Here is a 26,526-nt window from a genome sequence, read left to right on the forward strand (position 1 = left end):
GGTGGAACAGGAGGCGGAGCTCGGGGGAGAGGAAACTCACTGTACCTGGCATGCTCTGGTGTGGTGTCGCTGGATAAAGACAGGACCTCCAGATATTCATGGTCATCTAGAAAAAAGTTGGGATTATATTGTCATCAGAAGAAAATATGGCAAATACATTGCAAACAACAAAGCTGATGCCTACTGGGGTTTATAGTGGAGTGTGAGGTTACAGAGTATGTGAAATGGATGGATGGGTGGTAATGGTGGTGTTTTTGGTGGGTTGGTATTTATGTCTGAGTGCGTGAAGTTACCATTCGGTGCTCGGGTGATTAGCCAAGTGGGTCTTGTTGGTGCTCAAAGCTGGGGTCAAAACCGAAAGTGTGAGGTTGCCGTCAATTGATCAGCACAACAGATATGTCTGAGGTTACCTTCTAGTGCAGAAGGCGCTGCACAGCTGCTTCAGTTTGCTGCCAAGTGATGGGGTTTCCATTCAGGAACGAAAGACTGATTCCCAGAGCTTACTTTTATACACAATTGTGTAAAGGTACTGGCAAGTGCTTGTGCCTATGCCGGTGTGTGAGGTTGCTGCTCAGTGCTGGTGTATACACACGGATGCAATATCACTGCCTTTTACTGGGGATTGTAGCTGATTGGATGAGGTTACAGTCTGGTGCCAAGGCTTATTGCTTTGTGTTGTCTGTGTGCGAAAGTTTACTGTTGAGTGTTGGTGTTTACAGCATGTGGGACTACTGCCCGCTGCTGGTGTACACACCATCAAGCAAGATCCCTACCCAATGCAGGGGATTATCACAAAATAGATGAGGTTACTGCCTGCACTGTGTGCTGTGGGAGTGAGAGTTTACTGTTCAATGTTTGTGCACACACCTGTGTGAGAGGTTACTGCCCGCTGCTGGTGCTCGCACCTGCAAGCAAGATCTTTACCCAATGTAGGGGATTATAGCTGAATGGATGAGGTTACTGCCTGCACGGTGTGTTGTGTGAGTGTGCGTTTACAGTTCAATGTTTGTGCATACACCTGTGTGTGAGGTTACTGCCCACTGCTGGTGTTCACACCTGCAAGCAAGATCTCTACCCAATGCAGGGTATTATACCTGAATGGATGAGGTTACTGCCTGCACTGTGTGTTGTCTGAGAGTTTACTGCTCTATGTCTGTGCACATGCCTGTCTGAGGTTACTGCCCACTGCTGGTGTACACACCTGCAAGCAAGATCCCTACCCAATGCAGGCGATTACAGCTGAAAGAATGAGGTTACTGCCTGCACTGCCTGTTGTCTGAGTGAGAGTTTCTGTTCAATGTCTGTGCACATGCCTGTGTGAGGTTACTGCCCTCTGCTGATGTACACACCTGCAAGCAAGATCCCCACCCAATGCAGGGGATTACAGCTGAAGGAATGAGGTTACTATTCGGTGCCAAGGTTTATGGCGTTGCGTTATCTGTGTCAGAGTTTTCCTGTTTTGAGTTGGTGTTGGTGCTGGTGTACACAGTTGCATGCATGATCCCTAGCGAATGCTGTGGATTACAGCTGAATAGATAAGGTCACTGCATGGCTTCAAGGTGTATGGCTTTGTGTTTGAGAGTTGACTTTTCAGAGTTGGGTTTACAGTATGTAAGATTCTACACCATCATGAATGAACTGGCAGGTGGTGAAAATTTCCATCAACTACAGTAACTAGGACCCTCGAAAAAGGGCAGGCAAACGGATAAAACCAGCTAAATCAAAGTAAAATCTAGATCCCTAGGAAGAAGATAACATCGGCAAAAATTGTCTAAAATGTATTTTAGCTCATCAAAATCACACATTTTCCACATCAAACACTTCTACATTCCCAGAACAAAGGTGACCTGAATTCGTACATTTTTTACTTAGATTAAATAAACAACAACAAGCACAGATCCTTCATCAGCTGGTGATATGGATTACAACCAAGAATGCTTCTGAACAGCATAATGTCTTTTAACCTACTTATCTTGGAGGCAGTGGTGGAATTAGTCTCAGCACTGAAAGGGCGAGATTTTGATCGATACCTTATATCTATTGATCCAAACCTCGATCTGGTCGACTGAACCTTTGTTGCCTGTCTGTGAGGAAAGAAAGTGCACCTATTTCCAAGTTAGTTTACCCAATAAAGGACTCTGCTCCCAAAGATCACAGACAACTTCTAGCTTTCAAAAGTTTATTGTAAAGATATGATAAGCTGCAAATACAAGCATCTCAGAATGAGATTAACGAGATACACAGGTCCAATTACATACATGTGCTCTCGGAAAGCCCTCAGACGAGCAACAGAAATCACTAACACAAGTTCTAAGAATAATAAAGCTATCAGCATAGACGCATATCTCTCCTTCATTTAGGTTGGAGGAAAACGCAAAGGTTAGGCTGTCCCTACCCTGCTCTAGATGGTATCCCTACTTAACCAAATCCCAACCTAACAAAGGTGTCAGCAGTGAATGACCCCCAAGGGAAGTCACCCACTCTAAGTCTCTTGGTGAAAACCTATAGTTCTCCAGTCATGACCCCTCTCTGCCTACCCATCCGCTCTCTAAAGGGTCCTCAGGTATCTGCTCTAACTCCACCCAGGGGTGCTGTCCCTAATACAAAACAGTCAACAACATTTGAGACGCCCCTTGCGAGACGCCTCTCACGTGGTGTAGCTTCTGGCTTTTTCCATGATGCTTTGTATTGGGCCTCATACGTTAGAGTTGACCTTGCTTCTCAGACTCTTCTCCGGCCCGCTGATACCCCTCAAACATTCCGGAACCCTCCTCCATGTCTAGGCCGTCCACTGAACAGACCTCTATTCATTCATTTATAATTGGATCCCCCCTTATCCTTTGCAGACAGATATCTGCAGCCAAGAACCCAACTCTCATAGACTTCTAAAAAGAAAAAGCTTGCAACATTTCTCAGCCCAGACATGTACGTATAAATCAATGCTAAAACATTTCAGGCCTACAATATTTCTCATTATGACTATAGCATTCAACTTCTTCATTAATTAAAGCATGTTAATATTCTTATTCTATTATTTAGTAAACATCTCTATAAATCATGGCCTATTTAATGCAATGACCAAAACATTAATACAATCTGTGTCGTGAAAAGAAACACCTTCCCTTTAGCTCTGGCCCTGAGGCCTACCACATTCTGCGTTTAACCGCATACCATCTTATGTTTTAACAGCTACACGACATGGATTCAGAAATAATCACATCTACTAAAATCATATAATGTCACACATTTCTGTATTAGTTCCACTTCTACTTAAATCTCTATATTAGCTATACATTTAGAATATAATTGCAGATACTATTAGCACTCATGGCATTTCTCCTCATGATTTGTGCTTACTACTGGTAAGTGTGATGTACTCATACATTTAAGTCAGTTTGCGCTCTCTCAGCACTTAAAACTTTGAGTTATCTAATTCTCTTGGATCCGAATCCTTCTCGTTTAGCTAAAGTAATCTGCCCTTCTCTCTTCCAGCATTGAAAGAAGACCATACATCCATCTCTGGCCGGGGGTGACATTCATGCATCCTTCAAAAGGCAATTACCAGATCTATTGTAAACAATAAGTTGATCTAAACAAAAATCTGTTCGGATTTACTCTGTTGATCTGGGGAAAAATAGAAAACTATCACGCTATCTCTGTTGTGTTAATCATAGTTAATATAGAGCAAATGAATCCCACTCGAAGAAATATATCAGCGCTTTCCCTGATTTAGAGAAAGGCAAACAAATAAGAATAGTCAGGTCTTCAAAAGTTTTTTAAATCTACTAAAGTCTGCGCAAGAGCGAATATGGAAAGGGAGTTTATTGTAGTACAAGGGGGCAAGAGAGGAAAAAGACTGCTGGTGCCGACCCGGCGGGCACTGAGAAAGGCTTTATTCTTAGATCTAAGATGTCTAGTGGGGCAGTAGGGGATGAGTTTCCTTTGTAGATAGATTGAGCCCTTGTCAGCCGACTAATGAGTGAAACAATGAAGTTTGAACAAGGAGCGCTTTCTGATAGGTAGCCAGCGCAGGGCTTTTAAAGTTGGAACTAATGGAGTACCAGGAGGAAGATTACAGACCAAAAGGGCAGCTGTATTCTGAAAAAAAGGGCTTCATTGGTCACAACCATCAGGGCATTACCATAGACAAAACGGCTCATGATCAAGACTTGAATACAACTTTTCCTGGAACTTAAGGGGTGTTCCTGGAACACTTTTTTGAGCAAGCACATGGTAGCAAAACAGGTGCCACAGACAGAAGAAACATGTTCTTTCATGGACAGGGTCTCATCAATCATAAAGCTGACATTTTTAACTGCCCTCCTGGGAAAGGAGGAGGACCCTATTCGGATAGCCAGAAGTCTGTGGACCAAAGAGTTTTTTCCGGCCCAAACAACAAAATCTCAGTCCTATCACCCTTCAGCTGTAAACAATTGTGCATCATCCAGCAAAGACCTGGAACGAGCTCCCAGTCAACATCAGATGCTCCCCCACTCTGCACACCTTCAGGAGGAGCCTCAAGACCTGGCTCTTGGTCTGATCCGAAGCTGCACTCCTCCCCTTACCCAGCACCTTGAGACCCTCACGGGTGAGTACCACACTTTATAAACACCTGATTGATTGATTGATTGATTGATTATCAGATGTTCGATAAATGTGATGCTTGCCCATTGATCCTACTGAGCTTCTAGGCATCCTGTGATACAGTTGACTATAAAATATTAATTAAAACCCTCTGAATGGATTTGGTGCTGTAGTCCTTCAATGGTAAAACCAGACAAAACAGAGTTCTTCATCATCACCTCTCACACTAAGGCCCTGATTTTGATGTTGGTCAAAAAGCCTCCGACCTATAGTCGGAGGCTTTCTGACCTACATTTTCGGTTGCAATTCTGACCACTGTATTACAAAAGTGGCGGTCAGAATTGAAACTGGCCAGTCATTCCGGCTGGCATTCGACAGGCTCAAGCAACCCGTTGGCCAGTCGGAAACAACACGTAGTCCCTTAGGACGGCATTTCCGCTGTCACGATTACGATTTTGGTTTCAAACAGGCTTTTCTTATCGGGCTTTCCGACATGAAAAGCCTGTCAGAAAGTGACTTTGGGGGTCCCTAGTAGGGCCCCCGTGCAACAGTGACCTCAAGTTGGGGTCCTGGGGGTCACATATGGTGCCCCCGTCAATCCCTGCACTGGGTGGCAGGAACCGTGTGGTGCCTGCCACGTAGTGCAGGGATTAACAAAAACTTCCTTTTCTCTATGGCAGCTTGCGCTGAGGCCATTTTCCGCAGCACAATCTCCCATAGAGAAATGAGTATGTGCGACCACATCATGTGCGGTCGCATCCTAATACTGCGATCAGGACCGCGTACCGGAGGTCGGTAGGTTTCGATTCCACAACATCGTCGGGCGGACTCGCTGCCCGACATCGTAATAAGACTGACAGGCCATGATAGTCCCACCATTTTTCCCCAAATTCTATCATACTTGTGGGGGCATCCCAGGCCTCGTAAATCGTTGCCTCCTGATCACCACACCAGTCCATGTCTGAGTCCAGGCCAAGGTCACGGGAGCCGTTGGGGACTTCCAACTACAGGCAATGTCTCTCTTGGCTATTAGCATGCCCACACCAACCAATATTCTGCCCCCACTGGGTCCTCCTAGGTCATCAAGTATACCAAGCAAGGTGATTCTAGGATTCCTTGCAACTGTCTCACCCACCACAGCAGACAATGCATTAAATACAGCTTTCCAATAATCCTGAATCAATGGACACTGCCAGACAACATGAACAAAATCTCCCACATGAGTCCTACACCTATAGTAGGCGGGGGAGGCGTGAATACCCACTTTTTGTAGGTGAAGGGGGGCATGGAGGTCTGATGTAAGTACTTAAACTGTGTAAAGCGGAAACTAGTAGAGATCTTCAAAGTGCGATGGGCCATACAAGCGTCTCTGCAATCCGTCTCATCCAATTCCCCCACATGACGCTCCCACCACTTCCTCAGAGGGGTCACATACATAAGTGCATGCACAGCCGCTTCTAGGGTGCATACCTGGTCCAGCCACCTGCCCACCCACAACTGTGTCTCCTCTGTCAACTTGCGGTTCCATCCCAGCAAACGCAATGCGGCCCTTGGCACTCCAAACGTTACCGGGGTAACCTCTGGAATGCCGGAAGGGATGGGGGCACTATAAAGAATGTGTAGGATATTATCTAGGCCCAGGATAGCCAATTTGCCTCTGAATGTGGGATCGTCCCATCCTCCATGCAACCCTTCATTTATAGACACTAGTTGTGAAGACCAGTAATAAAAGCGCAGCCTGTCATAGCGAGGTCCCGTCATACATTGCCCATCTACACTTGCTAAAAGATACCTTGGAAGGGCAGCCAGCTCAAAGCCTGTACAAAGTCAAACCAGATCTGTGGGATGCGCAACGGGTAGTTCTGGAGAGTATAAAGAAATTTACGAAGGATCATCATTGTATACAAAGTGAGTCTATCATATTGTTCAGAGATAGGAAAGATCTTTCCTAGCACTGAGTAGTCCAGGTGCCAGATTCAAGCTCTACATATGGTCCGGTTACCAGGATAGGTGGACCCAGAGGTAATGAAAGCTAACCCGATGCACCGGAATGTGGGACTGCCAGGCTTCGTCCCGGCAGTCCCCCCTCAGTGGAACCAATAGGGATCTGCTCCAGTGAAACCAGGGTCCCGATGCCTCCCCAAACATGCCCAGGATCTGGAGAAGCCTTGGCCCATTATCTGCAGGTCTAGCCAAGAATAAGAGGACATCATCTGCGTAAAGCGCTATGCGATCCTCCATAGCCAAGCTCCAGCCAAACCCCCAATCCAGAGCATTGCAGCGGACCCACACCGCCAGCAGCTCGTTGGCAAGTGCGAATAAGAGGGGGACAGTGGGTACCCCTGGCTGGTGCCCGCGTCACTGGAAAAGCATCTGATAGTATTCCATTAATCCTCACCCTGGCCAGGGTGCCTGCATACAGAACCCTGACATAAGCCCGGAATCGAGGCCCAAGGCCCATACCCTTGAGCGCCTTGTCAAGGTAAGTCAATTAACATAAGGACCGCCAGACCACACAGAGCCCTAATATGGGACAGCATTAAATGCACTCTGCAAATGCAATGTCTAGTGCCACTTTAGGGGATGAATGAACCTACACCCAATCACCGGAGCCCCCATAACACCTGGTTTCACCCTATTTTCAGACTGGTGAGTGGCCAGCTAATGCAATACTTTATTGGATTTGTCACCCCACTAGTAAACCTTTTGAGTGGTCACCATTCAACACTTCCGGGCTTCGTGCATGTTTAATTGGAATAGTGATGTCCGATCCATCTCTAGCTGTTGTGTTTCTGATCGCTAAGTGACCCCGATGAATTGCGATCAGGCTGTCCTAGTAACTGCTTAAGCTCAACCACCAGACACTGTTTTTCCCATTTTGCTCCCTTGAGATAGGATCGGGCCATGCCCCTCATGTAAGCTTTGCCAGTTTCCCACATGGTCCCGGCAGCAAGCCCTCATTCACCGCGAGGAAGGCCTTATATTCTTGCTGCAAGTGGTCTACGAACTTGTCCTCCTGCAGGAACAAGGCATTGAGGCTCCAGATCGGGCAAGTACCTCTGGGGGCCACATCAAAACCAAGCTGAACAGACATGTGGTCCGATATGCCCCATTGGCAGGATCTTGGATCCGGTGCACCGGAGGAGATCAGTGGCAGGAAGAAACATATAATCAATGCGGGAGAGCAAGTCAATGCCTGAGTAAAGCCGAAGAATCTTGGATGCAACACTTGCTGCGCGTCACTAAGTTCCAGTCCCTCCTACCAGTCTGACAGCCCTCGACCACGTCGGGGGCGGCTCCCTTGGGTCCGTGCAAGTCGGTCTACCCCATTATGCCTTAGTATAGCTGGAAGAACTGGAAGACCGCTCCTCTCCTAATACGGTCTAATTGACCATTAACATTCCAGGTAAGAAGCATGAAAGACGGGGACACGTTGGTGTCATGGTGAGTAAATGGGATTATTAAACAACTTAATAATTAATTATGCATCTAAGAAAATTGTGATTGATTTATTACTTAGTTAACTTACCACACCCTGTACTATACTATGTATCTGTTGTAAAGCGCTCTGATACCCTCGGGTCAGGCCAGCGCTATATAAAACTTCTTAAATAAAAATAAATAAATAAACCTAGCAGCGCACACTTTAAATATAATTTAAATAAATAGATATAACACCAGGAAGATAAATAATAATCAAGTACATATTAATTAATACATTAATTTAACTTAGCAATTCAATAAAAAATTATAAATTACTTAAAATCACAAACTATTACAACAAATATTATTAACAATTATACAAACAATAATAACACGAAAATTACCTAAAACATAAAATTAGTAAATGAACTATAACACATAAAGATAATTAAAAAATGATATTTTTTACAACTATGTTATTGAAACTATATTAACAGCAACGATATTCTTGAAAACGATATTACTTACCTAAAAAATCGATATTCTTGACAACGATATTTCTGTATCATGATATTTTTTATCACAATTGTTTTTGCTGATATTTTATGCAACTCAATATTTTGTAGAAATAACCCCCCTAAGCATGACTGCACCAAACTGAAAGAGGAACCAAAAGCTAAAGTATGTGGTGATGGTAGAAATCTATATAGTTTCACATCTTGAAACCCCTACATCCTGAACCTTGTCTTGCTCATTCTCTGGCTCTATGCCTAAGGTATGAAACAACATTCAGTAGGACATCAGACAAGGCCCATCAGTCTCATCCTTTATCTTATCAGCACATAGTTATTGACTATATATCTCTGACACCCTAAGCGTTTGCAATAAAAGAATTGCACGCTCTGCATAGGATGTCCTGTTTCTCTCTTTTCTTCTCTGTGGTACCTCTCACTTCTTATAAGAGTGTTTTATTATCCTCTTTCTCCTCCAACATAGCTTCCTGTCTTCTGACCCATTCTCCTGTGCAACCCTCGCTTACCTACCTGCCACCTACCGTCTTCCTAAACGTATCCCTTCTTCCTTGACACTCTACTTTATTCCCTATCTACAAACTATCTCATGATCGGTACAGCACGTTAGTACGCCGAACTCTATGCATCCCTTTATCTTCATGCTGAATATTTCCCCCTCCTCTCTCTGGAAAGCTGTCTGGTATATGCATGTGATAAAACGCCACTGTTGTGCATTTAAGGATATTGCACGTCACAGATGAGTTCCTTCATAACTCATGGACCTCCAAAATAACTTGCAATATCCTTCTAAAGCATGTGTATTTTATTGCCTACAATTCACGGTCATGCCATCACCCTACTCACAAAAAGCTGAATTCCTTTGTTGTTTTGTGCCTTCGTGTGAAACAGACAGTAACGTTGCAGATGAGAAAAATTAAAATAGAAATTGTAGTGCAAAATTAAACACATGAAAAAATAGTTAATATGTAGCAAAAACATATTGGAATCTGTTTAATTTCAATCACATTTTAAAAAATGGGCTGTAACTTTAGTAACAGGCAGGGAGATTCCTTCTTTCCTGATATAAACTATAGCATGTAATAAAGAAACATGTCCACATCATTATTATTTATTTATTATTATTTAAGGTTTTGTAAAGCGCGCAGTAACCCGTAAGCATCCCAGCGCTAAGATCCGGACACTAAAGAGGATAATGTAAGGGAGGAGATCAGGGGAAAAGGTGGGTTTTCAGAGATTTTCTGAACCGGAGGTAATCTGGCTCCATCCTAAATTTGGGGGGGGAGGGCATTCCACAAGCGGGCCGCGTTCACCGAAAAACGCCGTCCGCCAGTGCGTGCCCTCTTCACTCTGAAAGTAGTAATAAGGTGTTTGTGGTCAGAGCGAAGGGATCTTGCGGCTTTGTAGGGCCTGATGAATTTCTTGAGGATGGGGGGACCTTTGTCCTGCAGGAGTTTATGGGACAGGCAGAGAGCCTTGAATTCGACTCGCTCTCACACTAATAATAATAATCCACATTTGTAAAGCGCACAATCACCCATAAGGGTCTCTAGGCGCTGGGGGCCGTCGGGAAGATTAAGCGAGCTATTGCCCAGAGTCACATGGTGCTGGGCTAACCTGCCGCCGGAGCCGGGGATCGAACCCTGATCCCCAGATTCCAGCGTCAGTCGCCCTGGCCGCGGCGCCACACTGGGAGCCAGTGGAGATACTTCAGAGCTGGTCTGGCCGATGATCTGGCCGGAGTGTTGGTAAGGATCCGTGCCGCGGTGTTCTGGATCCTTTGCAATTTATTGAAGGTTGCTTCGGGGGCCCCCAGATATATGGCATTGCTATAGTCCAGCCTTGAGAGGATGAGGCCATGGATGAGCAGTTTCTGGGAGGCGGGAGGGAGCAGGGGCAAGATTTTCCTGATAGAATTAAGCAGCCCGAAGCAAATCCCAGTGGTTTTTTTGGCCTGGGTCTTGAAGGACAGATCTTTTTCTAACCAGATACCCAGGCTTTTGATCTCAGCTTTGGGGACTGGAGGTTCACCCAGACAGGGGGGCCAGAAGTTGGGGGGAAGGGGGGCCAGAAGTTGGGGGGAAGGGAGGTCCCCTTTTGGCCAAGGATTAGGATATCTGTTTTTGATCCGTTGAGTTTCAGTGACGAACAATTCATCCATCCCTGGATTTCTGAAAGACAGCTATAGAGGTTAGATGGTTCCTGGTTGGGATGAGACAGAGACACCACCAATTGCGTGTCATCCGCGTAGCTGATGATTTTGACTCCGAACGGGATGACCACCTCCTCCAGTGTGGACATGTAGACATTAAACAATGTCGGGCTAAGCGACGAGCCCTGGGGCACTCCACACTGGAGGGGGGTTGCGGGGGAGCGGGAGTCGTTCTCCCAAACCTGGAAGGAGCGGTGGTCTTGAAATGATGCGAACCATGCCAGGGCAGTACCATCCACACCGATGTTTTTAAGTCGCTGGATTAAGACCCGGTGGTTAACAGTGTCAAAGGCCGCACTGAGGTCCAGGAGGATCACTGCCACTGATCCTCCTGCGTCCAGGATGATTCTGGCCTCCTCCACTGCCGCGAGCAGGGCAATGTCTGTGCCCTGACCTGGGCGGAATCCAGTTTGCGAGTTCCTGAGCAATTTGTTGGACTCGAGGAACTGCGATAGCTTTTTGTTGACTAGCTTTTCAGTAATTTTACTGATTCCAGGGAGGAGGGATTTTGGCCTATAATTGGCCAAGTCAAGGGGGTCAAGTGAAGGTTTTTTGAGGAGCGCCTTGACAACAGCCGCTTTCCAGCTGGGGGGGACTATTCCCTGGAGCAGTGATGAATTGATAAGGTCCGTGAGGGGAGGGGCAATCGTAGGGGCCACTTTTTTTAGAATACGTACGGGCACCGGGTCACTGGGGGAGCCGCTTTTGATTGTAGCTAGCGTCATTGTAACCTCTTCGATAGTTACTGGGCCAAGGGAATTTAGGTGGGGGATGACTAGGTCCTGATTGGCGTAGCTCTCATTGTTGAGACTGAGGTCGACAGGAGGTAGGGAGGTGAGAATTTTTTTAATTTTCTCATCGAAGAATTTGGCTAAATTGAGGCATTTCTCTTCCGAGGTTTGTGGGTCTGGAAGTTTCTCAAGTCGTGGCTCTGGGGCTTTGAGTAATTCCTTTAAAATGATGAAGTTTTCCCTGGCAGAACAGGAGGAGTTTTTTATCCTTTCATCATAAAAAGTGCTTTTGGCATTGCGGAGGGCGAGTTTGTAATTTTGTAAGGAGGTGCGAAAAGCAGCTTTTTTACTTATGGATTTATCCCTTCTCCATAAGCGTTCTGTTCTTTTGCACTCCTTACGTAAAAGGTTGAGATCGGGAGTGTACCAGGGGGCCGCGTTCACTCTTTTGACTCGTTTTAAACTGGTGGTTTTAGGAAGGAGATCGTCCAGTGAATGAGTAAGCCAGGTGTTGAACTGACTATCCGCAGTAACTGGGTCGGAGGCCGGGGGGGGGAAGAGCGGCCCTGAGAGTAGTATCTCCTTTCTGCTGATCACTCGTCAGCTGTAATGATATTCTATTACTTGCCTTTCACCTTGGCTGCTGGCTCTGGCAGTATGCTTTATTCCCAAAAGCTCGGATCTAACTCAATGTTATATGCGCAGACTTTTGCCCATAACTTTAAAAGGAGGTTGTGTGTCCCCCTTGAGGCACAGAAAAAGACAGACACAGCCTTGGTTTTGGTCGTCTCTGCCAGCACTGCTGCAGTTTCTCTCACCTCGAATGTTAAACACTTTAAAGTTATGGGCAAAAGTCTGCGCCCATTCCATTGAGTCAGATCCGAGCAGCTGGGCTCACTGATGCAGAATGGTAAGTGAGTTAACTAACCTGCACTGTACACAGAGTGTTCTAAACTCTAGATCCCTGAGGTACTGGTCCTGAAGAAGGCCACCTGATCCGTAGAAGCATTCCTGGCTGAAATATGTTGACCAACCACTAGGTGTTGTGGACCAAGAACTTATCCACTTCTACACCGCCATTTCTTTTAACCTTATCCCTTTCCGCGTCAAATAAATTGTTTGATACAGGAAAATAGATAATTTTATTTGTCTTCACTACTGTCGCTATCCAGACAGTCTCTTTCCTGGTGGAGAATAGTAGATCACTTGAAGAACAGAACACCCAAGTGATAGACCCAATGATGAAGCTAGCCACTAATCCACACATATATATACCGCAGACTGTGAATGTGTGGTGAGGGTCTCCGATACAATTTCCGTGAGGCTCTTTTATATTGACACAAGTGATTCATTCCCGTTTGATTGTGATAAGATAAGACATTAAAGTGCTCTGGAGTCGAACTGGACTACGTTTGTGCTGTATCAATAAAATCAAATTATCAAATAAACTGACCGTGGTGGGGAATATAACTGAGTGTGGGAGGTTATAAGTGAGTATGTGAGATTCCTGCTCCATCAATTTCAGACCTGAGTGTGTGAAACACTTTAAACACTAAAAAGGATATAGATAGTTCTTACCTGGAGCCGGGTACGTTTCTAGAGTCCTCTCTTTCTCACCAGGCCGGCTGGGATGTTCCTGGAATTCTCGGTCACTGGGTTCATTTTTGAGGCCCGGAGGAAGTCCAACGACATCATTGTCGTAGAGCTTTCTTATGTTGGTGGATGCTCCTTTAAGAGAAGAGCAGGTAATTATTCTCAGCACTTCAGCACATGACTGGACTCGCAGTGCTGCAACCGAGGCCATTGGGAACTACAGCTTAACAGGGAGGTTTCCACAGAGTTCAGCCCTTTACAAAGGCAGATAGGACTTGGGGGCACTAGAAAAATATCAGGTTCTGGGAAAAAGCTGAGCACATGACTGAATCAGTTCTGACGTTTATTCAAGACATGGCCTTTTGAGAAGCTTCCCAATATCTCACTAGACCCAATCTGTGGTAGAGAAAATGTAAACCTATTTAAAATTAAAGGCCATGAAGGACCAGTTTACTTACTTTGGGCTGACTTACCATTGGTGGGGGCAATATGGTGGGTCATAGACTTGACAGCGGGTAGACTGCAGGTGCTCGGTCCCTTGTCTGGGATGTAGAAATATCGGCAACAAAACTCCATTGCGAGATCTGTAAATAAAATTGTTTTAAAAAGGTGACTTGAGGTAAGAGATACCTTTGTGCAGCGAGTGCTGGATCAGCGTGAAGGCCCACAGTCAGCCGCTGTACCAGGCCAGCAGCGCAATACTGACCAGCAAGCAGAGACTGAAAGGCCTAGACCATGGATGGCAAATTCTGAAAATGTCTGGGGTAGCAGATGTGACATCCTGCATTCCTTGACCCTCTGATATCAAATGGCTGACATCTTGCTTCCTATAATAGCTTCTTAAATGCTGTTGCGGGGATAAGGGAAGGATACCAGTGGAAATTACAAAACAAATCACAGCTATTACATCTGTGCTTACTTTATGTTCCAGCCCTTTACTAATGACCCCTGACTCTCTGAGGGTCAATTGCAATGGCAGGGGTACCAAAGAGCAAGTCTGGTGTAAAAGATACTCCAAATGACTTGAGTTAAGGAAGTATTTATTGCAGTTGTTCAAAGGTGTTTTCACTTCCAAGGTCCTCTCCAATTGTCCTTATTTTAAAGCACAAACATACTAAACACACTCAATCTAACTTACTAAATACATAAGAATTACCTTGCAATAAATCTGAAGGAACCTTTTAAAAGAAAATATAACTGAAAGCACAGAGGATAGCATTATTGACACACTAATTCTTTCAACATTTTAAGTTTGATAATATTGAGGGCAAACCTTCCCATGGTGACACTAGTTCCACAGTTCCAAGATTCTGATAATGTTTTTTCCACTCCCTCCTGGCCACATACAACCATGTCATGCCATCACTCAATAAGATCATATTACACAATATTTTAACAAATGTTAGAAGTTCTGAAAACTTACTTTCTCTTTTCCTTACTTTTGTAACCTTGTTCACTCTAACCCATTCCCTTTCTTTCAGTTCAACTGACTTCACCCCATGTTTAACATCATAGTATCTCTGACACAGATTATGTCCTCTTGCTATTTTCCAAATCTCTTCTGGTGAGCACTTAGACAACCTAGATTTTCACATTCACTCCTAGTTATCTTTAGTAAATGGTGATATTCCCTTCATGATTCCACAAGTGGTGAGCCCAGTAACTTCAATAGATGGATTCCTGTATGCCCATATGTTACAAGCCAAAGGAAAGTCCAGGTAGCTATTTTGTAGTTTATAAGAAGATGGTTTATTAAGCTTAGTTACAGGTTATTAGGATAGTAAGTAAGAGACAGAGTGTTGTGATCTGTATTGTAACTCTGCATCCTTTCCCTTAGTTATCTGTTCCTTGCTGCTCAGCCAGTATGAATGTGATGTGTGTGGAATGTTGGAATGCTTGATGATGTAGTGGAATGCTGGAGTGCCTGGTGTGGTTGACAGAGTGTGTGGGCTGAGCAGCAATGTTGCTGCTCCTGGTGGGACTGTCTCTTACTTATTTTCTATCCTAATAACCTGTAACTAAGCTCAAGAAACGATATACTTATATTCTTCAATATGGCTACCTGGACTTTCCTTTATAGATTGTAACAATGGCGACAATATGGAGTGTATTTTACCTGAGACCATAGTGTGCAGAAGGGGGTGAGTGAGGGTGCAACACCACTGAGGTGTCTTTAATTCTCCCAGCCCTGCATAATATTACAATGGTGTACTTTTAATGTATTTGATATCTTAGGACTGTTTTGCTATTCTCCTATCCTGAGTCCTTTCAATGTGTAACTAGTTCGTTTTATTATTCATTGCATTCCGTAAGGGAAGGAGATATGTTGTGACCAGTAATGCTACTCTGCATCCTTTCCCTTAGTTATCTGTTCCTTGCTACTCACCCACTATGAATGTGATGTGTGTGGAATGTTGGAATGCTTGATGGTGTAGTGGAATGCTGGAGTGCCTTGTGTGGTTGACAGAGAAACAGCTGGAGTGTGTGGGCTGAGCAGCAGGGAGGCCCATCCTGGTCGGGCTATCTCTTACTTACTATCCGATTGACCTGTAACTAAGCTTAATAAACGATCTTCTTATAATCTACAAAATGGCTCCCTGGACTTTCCTTTGAATTGTAACACCATACTACCTTCTTCAACACGATCTTTCAAATTCAGTTTTCCATTTCTTGCCAACTGTATAGCTCCTTTTACCACCCTACTAAACCTCTCAGTGCCTCAGTTTACTACAGATTGATCAACTGATGTGTCTTCACACAGCACCCCATACCTGGGCAAAAAGTCTCCCAGACGGTTTGACTAGAATTGTGACCCATTATCCCTTATTAAACTTTTGATAAGCTCTCTTGCATAAAGACATGATCCAAATATTTCCCCTTGCATTCAGTTTACTTCACTACCGCCATTTTATAAAATAGTCTAATAAAACAGTGATATACAGCAACACACTATGATCTCCTTGCAATATATCCATGATATGTATTACCAACTTATTCCAAGGCACACTGGGACAACTCATAGGGTACAAGGGACGTCTAATGCTAATCTGAGTTCTGGTGCCACATTTCACACAGTACCACACTTTTCGTTCTACTTCTACATCTGTTCCTGGCCACCAATATCGATCTTTGACCCTTCTCTTTGTTTTTATGACTCCCATAAGCCATTCAGGACATTAATCTATAATCTTTCCCCTCAGCCTTTGTTAAGTCACTAGCAGGCCACCTCTGAACCAAAACATTGGCTTCAAATGTTAAGTCTTTGACTTCCCAATACCCTCTCACTCCCTTTGTCACATTCTTTTCATTAGTCCAGCATTCCTTTATATATATTTCCTCCCTTCGCCCAAACTGACACCAGCCTGTACTCATCTTTCCATTCCTTCCTATGAGTCAATTTAATTTCTTTAGCACACATCCAAGCATCCTAAAAATCCTCCCACTCATATCTGAGAATTTCTTTTTAAGGTAATGCATACTAAATGCATCTGCTACTTCACATTTTACCCCTGGGCCATAGTGTACACATGAGCAATATGTGGAGACACTTTAGACAATCAACTGGTGCTGAGAACTGTTGTGAGTGGTTCGTGATCACATTTTAACACCACTAGAATCCCCTAAATAAATTGACAAAATTGTGCAAAGCTCCCATATGCTTGCCTAAGTTATTCTTACTATGACTGAACTATGCTCCTGTTGGGGGCTGTTAATGAATGGGATGCAACGACCACTGGGTCGATCTGCGGATAGCAGCAAAGCAGTACAACCAACGCACTTACTGGTCCTTAATTGCAAAAGAGACAGGCACAAAAAAGGCCCTGCAAGCTATCCCAATTCCCCCTAAAGAATGGGATTTATATATAACCAACCTGTATAAATTAAATACAACCTATGAAATGTTTAGTAAAACCACAAGTAATTGCGAAGGCAACCCCTCGCCCATTAGAACTGCTTCCCCCTTCTCTACGGAAATGCACATAAGGAAGGCAAGATCAACAGGAGCCACCGGCCCAGACCAAATTCCAATCATGGTTCTTCAGGCAGACCCTAAGGGATGGAGTATGGTGCTTTCTCCCCTTTTTAATTTCATTCTCAAGACAGGGAAAATGCCAAAATCATGGAAGGGGAGCACCGTAGTACCAATACATAAAAAGGGACCGAGACACCATCCTGGCAATTATAGACAAATAGCGCTATTAGACGCCACGGGAAAGATCTTTGCTGCAGAGGTCCTGGACCAACTTAAAAAGTGGGCATTCTCACTGGGACTGATTCCGCTCTACCAAGCAGGCTTCAGGCCAAAGCACTCAGTCATAGACAACATTGCGATGCTGCAAACTATCCTTGACGAATATGTGGTAGTTAAATCCCAGCCTGTGTATGCAGCATTTATTGACTTTACAACAGCGTTCGACCGAGTGGACAGAGCGTTGCTATGGAATAAACTGAGAAAATTAGGAATCCCAGAACAGCTACTACGAATTATAATTGCCCTGCAAACAGACACCTGGTGTCAAGTTCAAATGGGGAGGGAAAAGGGCCTGACCAACCCGATCCCTACCCCAAATGGACTCAAGCAAGGATGTCTCCTTGCCCCCTTGCTGTTTTCATTATATCTCAGTGATCTGCCACAGCGTCTACAACAAGTGCGAAGCTTCCCACCAAAGGTAGCAGCTCAAAATATACATGCCCTACTATATGCAGACGATATTTTAGTACTAGACTTAACCCCTTTTGGTCTGCAAAGCGATCTGGACGCCCTGCATAAGTATACCCAGGAAAAAATTGTAATTCCTAATTTAACCAAAACAAAAGTAGTCTCTTTTTCAGGGAGGAAAAAAAGCAGCAAATACTGTTGGAGACTGGGCGACGAAAAAGTTGAAGAAGTTGAGGACTACACCTACCTGGGAAGGATCTTTACTAAGTCTCTAAAAAACAATCAACAGTTTCTAAACCTGTCCAGGAAATCCGAGGTACATGCAGGAGCTCTGCAAAGACTATACGCGGCCTCTGGAAATAGACACTTCTCCTCCCTGCTAAAAGTCTACAGTGTGAAGATACCTTCAGTTCTATCATACGCCTTGGAATATATTCCAATCAAACAGTGGTCATTTCTGGACCTAAAAGAAGGAAAAATACTAAGGAGAATGTTAAAGGTATCGCAATCTATCCCAGTACAAGCTCTCCGCCTTGAACTATCACTCACGAGCTCTTACTCTAAAGGTATCGTCAACGTGATTAGGTGGGCATACAACCTGCTACATGCGAAGGACGGGACTCTTCGCTCCCTGCTCAAAGCAGAGACCTTTGACTCCGTTCATCGAAACATGTATTATTCAAAAACATGTCTATTGCCTTTAAACTGGCGGATATTAATGCCAATCTGCTGCTAACTTGGACACCATCTCAATTGAAACTTTTTCTGAAATGCTATACCCCAAAACTTAGCTTTGAACTTGACTCCTCGCATTGCGCCAAATTAACTTTATATAAAAACATTACGGAAACAGTGGTACTCAAGAAAGCGCAGAAATATATAGATTTTAATCTCACGCATGGCGCTAGGAGATCAATTATCTTGCTTCGGCTGGGCATTTTACCCGTCCAAACTATAACAGCGAAATGGCATCCAAACGGAACCACATTATGCAGCCTATGTAATGGCGGGGAGCAAGACTTAGAGCATCTACTGTTCACTTGTCCCAATCCAAAAGTAGTAGCGGCAAGGGCAAAACATCTGTACCCCATATATGTCAGATGCCGTATTACCACCGTAAAGGAATTAATTATTACATGCAAATCTCCTCCGAATGAACTAGTATGTTATAAACTTTATACATTTTTAAAACCTTTTTTATCTTTGTATTAACATGAGAAGTTTTAAACGTTGTAGTAATTGAATCTTATCTGTATAATATTTGTGGTTCTCAGTGGAGTACCAAAGCAAATAAAAATAAAAACTTGAACTTGACCATTGCAGCCAACCATTTGGACAACTTTACTAGTTTAACTCTCTTTCTTTTCTGTAACTTGCTTAACTCTTATGTGACCTCTTCCCTCTATATTATGAGAATGTTATGTTTCTAACCTTATGAATACTAGGTTTTGCATTTTCTTTAAGAAGAATTCTATGGGACAAACCCTCCAATTTACCAGTTTTACCTGAACAACATTGGGAAAATCCTTTAGCATCTTATGATATCTTCTGACCTCTATTACTTCTAATGTGCAAGACCTATTCAAGACTATTAGGATTAAGTAAGGCTCCTCGATCCAACCACCGAAGAACAGATGGTCACTTTTGAGTGATATATAGTTATATTTCTGCACCTATGTTTTTAAATTCAAAGGATAATTTCATATCCCCCCAACACTTCTACTGCTTCCCCTGTCAAGCTCTCAGGTTTGTTGTCAGATGGCTTTAAACTCTCTCCTAGCTTCTCCACATAACTTTCTTTCCGTATTTCCTTGTCATAAGGCAAACCAGAGTCCGCCAAAGAGTTAATCTTAATTCCATTTACTCTCATTTTACAGATAGGTTTTCCTAAAGTACTCCATCAGTTCCCTAAACTTTCCCTTTTTTGCTTCATATACATTCAAACTGTTTAGGATCCTCATTGTCTGAGGAGCTACTTTGTTGTTCATCAGTCACACATTTTACTTTAGGACCATTTTGTTCTTTTTACATGCTGTCCTCTTATACAACACAGAACATCTAATATACTTTATAGCATTTGTTAGTATTTGCAAGTTGTTCTAAGCTGCCGCATCTATAACATCTGGAATGTCCTTTCTATCTCTGTTTGACTCTCTAGGAATCTCGCTCAGTTTACCTTAAGATCTATTGTTTCTAAGGTCTTTTATTACTGTGTTATGATACTGAAATTGATCATGATTTAATCTTGCTGGCAGCTTCTCTATTATCATCTTTGGTATTATCAAATACTGGTTTGACACACCTTCATGAGAATCTGCCTTACGCACAAAAGCTTTAACATCCTTTAAAGCAGAATCTCCATTTACCCACAACTTGTCTTGGATATTCGGATTGTTTTAGTGCAGAATGACCCTGGGCCTCATTTAGAGTTTGGCAGACTGGTTACATTGTCACAAACATGACGGATATCCCGTCCGGGTTACTACAAGTGCATTTTATTATACACCACTTGTACTAGGTGGACCGCGAAACTGTAAATCAGGCCCTATGCCTGTCATAAACTCATAATGTAGGCTTCCGAACCAACATATAATTGCTAACTTCTCTCCAGAAGATACATTGGCATTGACTACTTCAGTAATCCCTTGAGTGATATGGAAAATGTTTAATCTCTCAATCACAGTCCACACTGTTGTGAATAACAAGAATGTTGAGGGCAGATATACCACCATACTGGTCGCAAAAAGTAGTAGCAAATTATGCACTGACGTTTTGCAACTGGTATGTTATTTTTGCACACTGATTTATGTTATAATAGTTCAGTTCACAATGTAAGGAATCGCAGGGGGTCACAGAACCTGCTTATTTTTTTAATATTCATTCTGCAGCTTACAATTTGTGAAAGGCTGCAATTACAGGAATGGTGGTCTACAAGAAACAGCAAAGCATCCCTGGCACTGTATTTAAAAAAAGAAAAACATGTTTTTGTTTTAAATTAGCCAAATTTCTTTAAAAGACATGGGACTTCTTTAAAAAAAAAATTGATTCAGAAAAACTTCAGTCAGAGGTGACAGTGGTCCTCTACACCAGTGCCTACTCCCTCAAAGTTGTCGCTTTCATTGCCAGAGGGGAAGGGGTCCAAAACTTCCCCTTTGTGAATCAGTTAGCACCCGTACTTGGGAGTTGGTAATTGATCAATGTTTTGTGACTAGAATTATGATCACAAACCTCTCATACATATCTTACCGAACTCCAGCACCTTGAGACCCTCATGGGTGAGTAATTCCCTGATTGATTGATTGACAGATGGAAGGGACGCCCCGTATATGCTAGTTTTGCATTCAAATTCGGTATGGATTTCTAAATCCATTTTGCAAAACGAGAAAAAGAATTCAGGTCACAAAATGGGTTTTGAATATAAAAAAAATAGTGATTTATTGGGCACCAACCCTTTAATTTCAAGATGTGCAAGGTTTGTGACTGCGAAATCACTTACTACATCTGGCCAGAATCTTCTAGTGTACTCCCAACAACATTTCCTTGATCAGCTCGTCTTTGTTTCTTTGCCATTTGCACATAAACTCTTCTGTTCCCCATTAATGTAGGAGATTTTTTTTTTGTGGTGTTACTCTTCTTCAGTAAATAATAATACATACTCCTTACATTCTTGATACTTCGTGATGGCTTTAAGGTTAGTGTTGTATTCTCATTTTATGGTATATTCCTTTAACTAGCATGGTTATGGTCGCATGCCAGTGCATGCGACATGTTTTCATTCAATAGTGTTCTGTATTCCACATGCTGGTGGAACCATAATGTTGTTGGATGAAGAGTCAGTTACAGCTGGACTCTGACACATGAAGATGGATTACCATGCTGCTAATAAATATACATCACAATTTATTTACTGAAGTTTCCTGATTATTCAACAAAATATGGCGACGAGGGAAATCACCACTAAGCAGCATGGATTTGAGTGGTATTGAACCCACTATTTTATTTATTTCCATCTTTCTGAAATTTTGGTATGTATTTCTCAAACTTATTTTTCAATGTACTGTGATTGTACCTGCGGCTGAAACGAGTATTTCTGTGCTATGATCGCACCTGCGGCTGAATTTATTCTTCTTATCAATTTTGAAAGACTGCGCCTTCATCTCTTCTAGCGTTTGTACTGTCACATTTAAATGTTAATTTTTTATTCTCCGTAAATTTCCTTCTATAATCAATGCACGACACTCGTCCAACGTTAAATCAAAGTTTTATCGATGTTTACCTTTTAATCCACGTTGTGACACACGAGGAATCTTGAATATAAACACTCCTCCGATTTCTCACTGAATGGCCCGAGCGCATGCGCATGACTCTGGATGCCGCATAACGTTCACCACGCTCTCACGTCACACGCATTGCAGCCATTTTCTTATTAATTTGGTTTCCTTGGTAAAGCGACTCATTTTCTTCAATGATTTAGAAGATCTTCATACCTCGTTTTTCGACACAGTTTAGTACAACGCATAGAAGTAAGTTAATTTTTTCATTCTATATTATTTTCTGAAAATTTTAAAATTATAATTTCAAGACTGTTTACCTCACAGAAATACGGCGCATATTGTGTATGACTGGCCCGTGAGTCAATTCGAGTCAGAGAATACGTTTATGTCAACTATCAAAAGCATTGAAAGGAAGCATATAATTAATTACTAATCTACCACCAGATCTAAAGTAAACAAAGCAAAAACAATAAATTAAATATAACAGAACTACAAGCACAGAACAACAAAAATGAATACCAAATCACTGCCATCAAAAAATTTAATAATATAACCTTCGATTTATTTACTGAACAACATGCAATTCGATCCTCCTGCTAAATTTTAACAACTCAAAGGAGATCCACCCATGCCGTGGACAAGGTGGAAAGAGGAATTCATGACTTATATGAAGGCTATTGATGGTGAAAGAATGGGTTCTGAGAGAAAAAAGAGTATTCTTTTACATTGCCTTGGTTCGGAAGGACAAGTTATTTTTAGATCTTTACCACAAATAATCTCTCAGAGTGATGGTGGCGGAGATTCCATGAATGTCTATACTGAAGCATTAGCAAGACTTGAGAAAAGATTTAAACCCAATGTCAGCATTGCTTTGAATCGTTTTAAATTTTACACTCGAAAACAGAAAGAAGATAAAACTTTTGATGACTTTTTAACTTCTTTAAGATCTTTAAGTCTACATTGCAATTTTGGTATGATGACAGATGAAATGATAGGAGACCAGATCATCGTTCATGTCAAATGCAAAAAGATACAAGACAAACTTTGGGTTATGGGTGATCCCAATCTTACAGAGATGATTGCAATAGCAAAAGCACAAGAACAATCTGACTTATGGATGAAAACTATTAGGAATGTTACGGAAAGGAAAGTCTCTGAAGAAGAAGTTTGTGTTATTAAATATAGACAAGATAACAGATTTGTCGCTAATCAACCTCCAACAAAATTTATACCTTTCAGACCTAAAACAAATTTTACACAAAAACCTAATGAATTTAGTAATATGCAAGGAATGTGTTTTAGATGTGTAAACAAATATCATTACGCTTCTTTTCCAGGTTGTCCAGCACTCAAAAAAGAATGCAATTTTTGTAAAAGAATTGGTCATTTTGGAAACATGTGTAGAGACAAACGTTTTCAAATTCATAATAAGGGTTCTGTTTCTTCTATAGCAGAAGCAAATGTAGATGTCATCAATAATATTGAGTCACAATTGAATGGTTTTGTAGTATCTATCATTGATGACCAAACTTTGTTACACCTTAAACCACCTGATTGCATTTTCAAAATTTGTGAAAATGAGTTGTCTCTTATGGTGGATTCAGATTCACCATGGACTATTATAACACATGAATATTTCAACAAAACTGTAGCCAAGTCTGTAATGTTGAATGAAATGAAAGAATCTGATATTTGTGCAAAGAATTTTTCTGGTACAAGAATTGATATTCTTGGTTTCTTTCAAGTAATGATTCAATTTAGAAATAGGAAGGCTGACATAAAGTTATACATTTCTCTCAAAGGTGTTAATGTTTTAGGATGGCTGGATCAATGGAAATTAGGAATCCTGATAAATCCACGTGCTAAAGATCCCATTTCACTTTGTGATGAAAGTCTTATGGGTACTGTTTCTGCAATTGAACCATCTTATGATAAAACTACCAATGTTGAGAAAGGTTGTAATCTTATAAAATCTTTTAGTTCTGTGTTTTGTGATAAATTAGGAAAGCTCAAACATTTTTCACATAATATTGTTCTCAAAAGGAACCATACACCAGTTGTACAAAAACTTAGAGGTGTACCCATCAACATCAGGGAAGAACTTAAAGGCATGTTAAAGGATTTACTCGATGAGGGTATCATTGAACCAATAGAATCATCAGAATGGGTTTCTCCCATAGTTTTGGTAAGAAAACCGGATCAAAAATTAAGATTGTGTGTGGATTTAAGGGCACTAAATGCCAATATTGTAATTGACTGTCATCCTTTGCCTAATATTAATGAGCTTGTGTCAATGTTAGAAGGGGCAAAAATCTTTTCAACTTTAGATTTAAGATCAGCTTATCACCAGATTACGTTAACAGAAACTTCTAGGAAACTCACAGCATTCATAACACCTCAAGGTTTATTCCAATACGTACGTATGCCGTTTGGTCTTGCATCAGCAGCATCTGTTTTTCAAAGGACAATGTTCCATATTTTCAGAGATTTGGATATGTTCGTCAAATGCTTTCAGGATGACATTTTAGTTTTTTCAAAAAATGTGAATGAACATGAGACACATTTACAAGAGGTATGCAGAAGACTAGAGTCAAATGGGCTAACACTTAAGGCACATAAATGTAAGTTATTTCAGGAGTCAGTGGAGTATTTAGGACACACATTATCGGGGGATGGTGTTGTTCCAAAGAAATCAAATGTAGATGCAATTATCAAAGCGCCTGCTCCAACAAATAAAGATCAGTTATTGTCATTTGCTGGAATGTGCGAATATTACAGCAAATTTGTAGTAAACTTTGCAACTAAGATGGAACCCTTAAGAAAACTGTTAAGGCAAGGAGAAGAGTTCAAGTGGTCTGTGACACAACAACAGGCTTTTGAAACAATCAAAAATGATATTATATGTTCTCCTACTCTTAAACCTTTCCGTATAAACAAGGAATGTATAATTACAGTGGACGCGAGTCTATATGGATTAGGTAGTGTTTTATCACAGAAAGAAGGTGATAATGAATGGATTGTAGCATTTGCATCTAGAACACTCAATGAGTGTGAAAGAAAGTATGTGGTGATGGAAAGGGAACTTCTTGCTTGTGTCTGGGCAATTGAGCGTTTTAGGCTGTATGTTTGGGGTTCAAAGTTTACTCTTAGGACAGACCACAAACCATTGGTCAACATTTTATCAGTTGGTGGTGGATGGAATTCAACAGCCAGGATAGCCAGACTTTCCTCAAGGTTACAGGAATATAATTTTGTCACTTGTTATGTCCCTGGAAAAAAGAACGTTATGGCTGACTGTTTATCACGTCTACCGTGTGAACAGGATGTAGTGGGTATTTTACATGAAAGGGATTTTGTGGTTACTGTTCAGGATGTTTTACAAGATACTTTTCAAGATATATCGGAATCATTGTGGTTGGAGTGTGTACAGAAGGATGATAAATGGGAAGAACTCAAAGGTTATATCACTGAGGGATGGCCAAGTAAGGATAAAATTAGAGCAGAGCTGTTACCTTTCTATAATGTACAAGAAGAATTGGAGTTGGAATCTGGTTTTATTTTTAAGTCTGGTAAGTGTGTTCCTCCAGAAGGAATGCAGGATGTCATACTTAAGGTGGCACATAAAACTCATCCTGGCATTTCTTCTATGAAAAGGTTGGCTAGGTCATATTTTTGGTGGCCTGGAGTTGACAGATTTATTGATAGAATTGTCAGAGAATGTCAAGATTGTGCATCCAGTGATAGAATGTTGAGGACTATTACTCCACCTCTCAAAATGGTAAAGTGGCCATTTGAACCGTGGGAGAAGGTTGCATTTGATATTTCTGGGCCTTTTCACATGTTGCCAGATTCTTCAAAGTATGCTCTGGTTATGATAGATTATCACTCCAAGTGGCCGGAAGTTAAGTTTGTGCCCAAAGCTTCCACAGAAGCTGTAATAGGATTTTTCAAGGAAATTTTTACTAGAGAAGGTTGCCCTTCAATAATGGTCTCTGATAATGGAGTGCAGTTGACTTCTGTGGAAATGTCTGCATTTCTTAAAGATTGCAATGTTGTTCACAGGTTAACATCTTTATACGAACCACACGAGAATGGGCAAGTAGAGAGATTTAATCGGGTGTTGAAGAATTTTATTGTAGAGTCCGTCAAATGTGGAAAAAATTGGGTAAGTGCTTTAAGAGAGAGGTTATGGACTTATCGCATTACGCCTCACTCTACCACAGAGGTGAGTCCTTTTAAACTATTCAAGGGTCGCAACCCAGCCTCCAGTGTTTTACCATGGTGGTTAAAAGAGAAGTATAGTAAAGTTTCTATGCATGATAAAGAAAATATTTTTGATGGTGCTAACCGTGTAGAAAATAAACAATTGAAAACGAAATTATGGTATGACATGAAATGGAATACTAAAAGACAAATTTTTCAGAAGGGTGAATGGGTTAGAGTTCTTAAACCTGGTTTTTTGACCAAAGGATCCAGTAAGTTTAGTGATCCAATTGAAATAAAAAAAGTGTTTACCAAC

At 41.9% G+C, this 26,526-nt stretch overlaps 1 protein-coding gene across 1 annotated transcript in view; it reads right to left on the reverse strand.

The window, feature by feature from the left end:
- The window catches only part of LOC144770548 (circularly permutated Ras protein 1-like), a 278,089-nt gene that overhangs the window by 130,686 nt on the left and 120,877 nt on the right, over positions 1-26,526 (reverse strand). Inside the window, exons 2-4 of the mRNA XM_078655152.1 lie at positions 13,547-13,657; positions 13,059-13,208; positions 1-106 (exon numbers count right to left, since the gene is read on the reverse strand). The exon at positions 1-106 is cut by the window's left edge and continues 35 nt beyond it. Coding sequence (XP_078511278.1) covers positions 1-106; positions 13,059-13,208; positions 13,547-13,649 — 359 coding nt within the window. The 5' untranslated portion in view covers positions 13,650-13,657. The remainder of the gene's footprint in view (positions 107-13,058; positions 13,209-13,546; positions 13,658-26,526) is intronic.

This window comes from Lissotriton helveticus, chromosome 7 (genome assembly GCF_964261635.1).
Source record: "Lissotriton helveticus chromosome 7, aLisHel1.1, whole genome shotgun sequence".
Classification (NCBI taxonomy): Eukaryota; Metazoa; Chordata; class Amphibia; order Caudata; family Salamandridae; genus Lissotriton; species Lissotriton helveticus.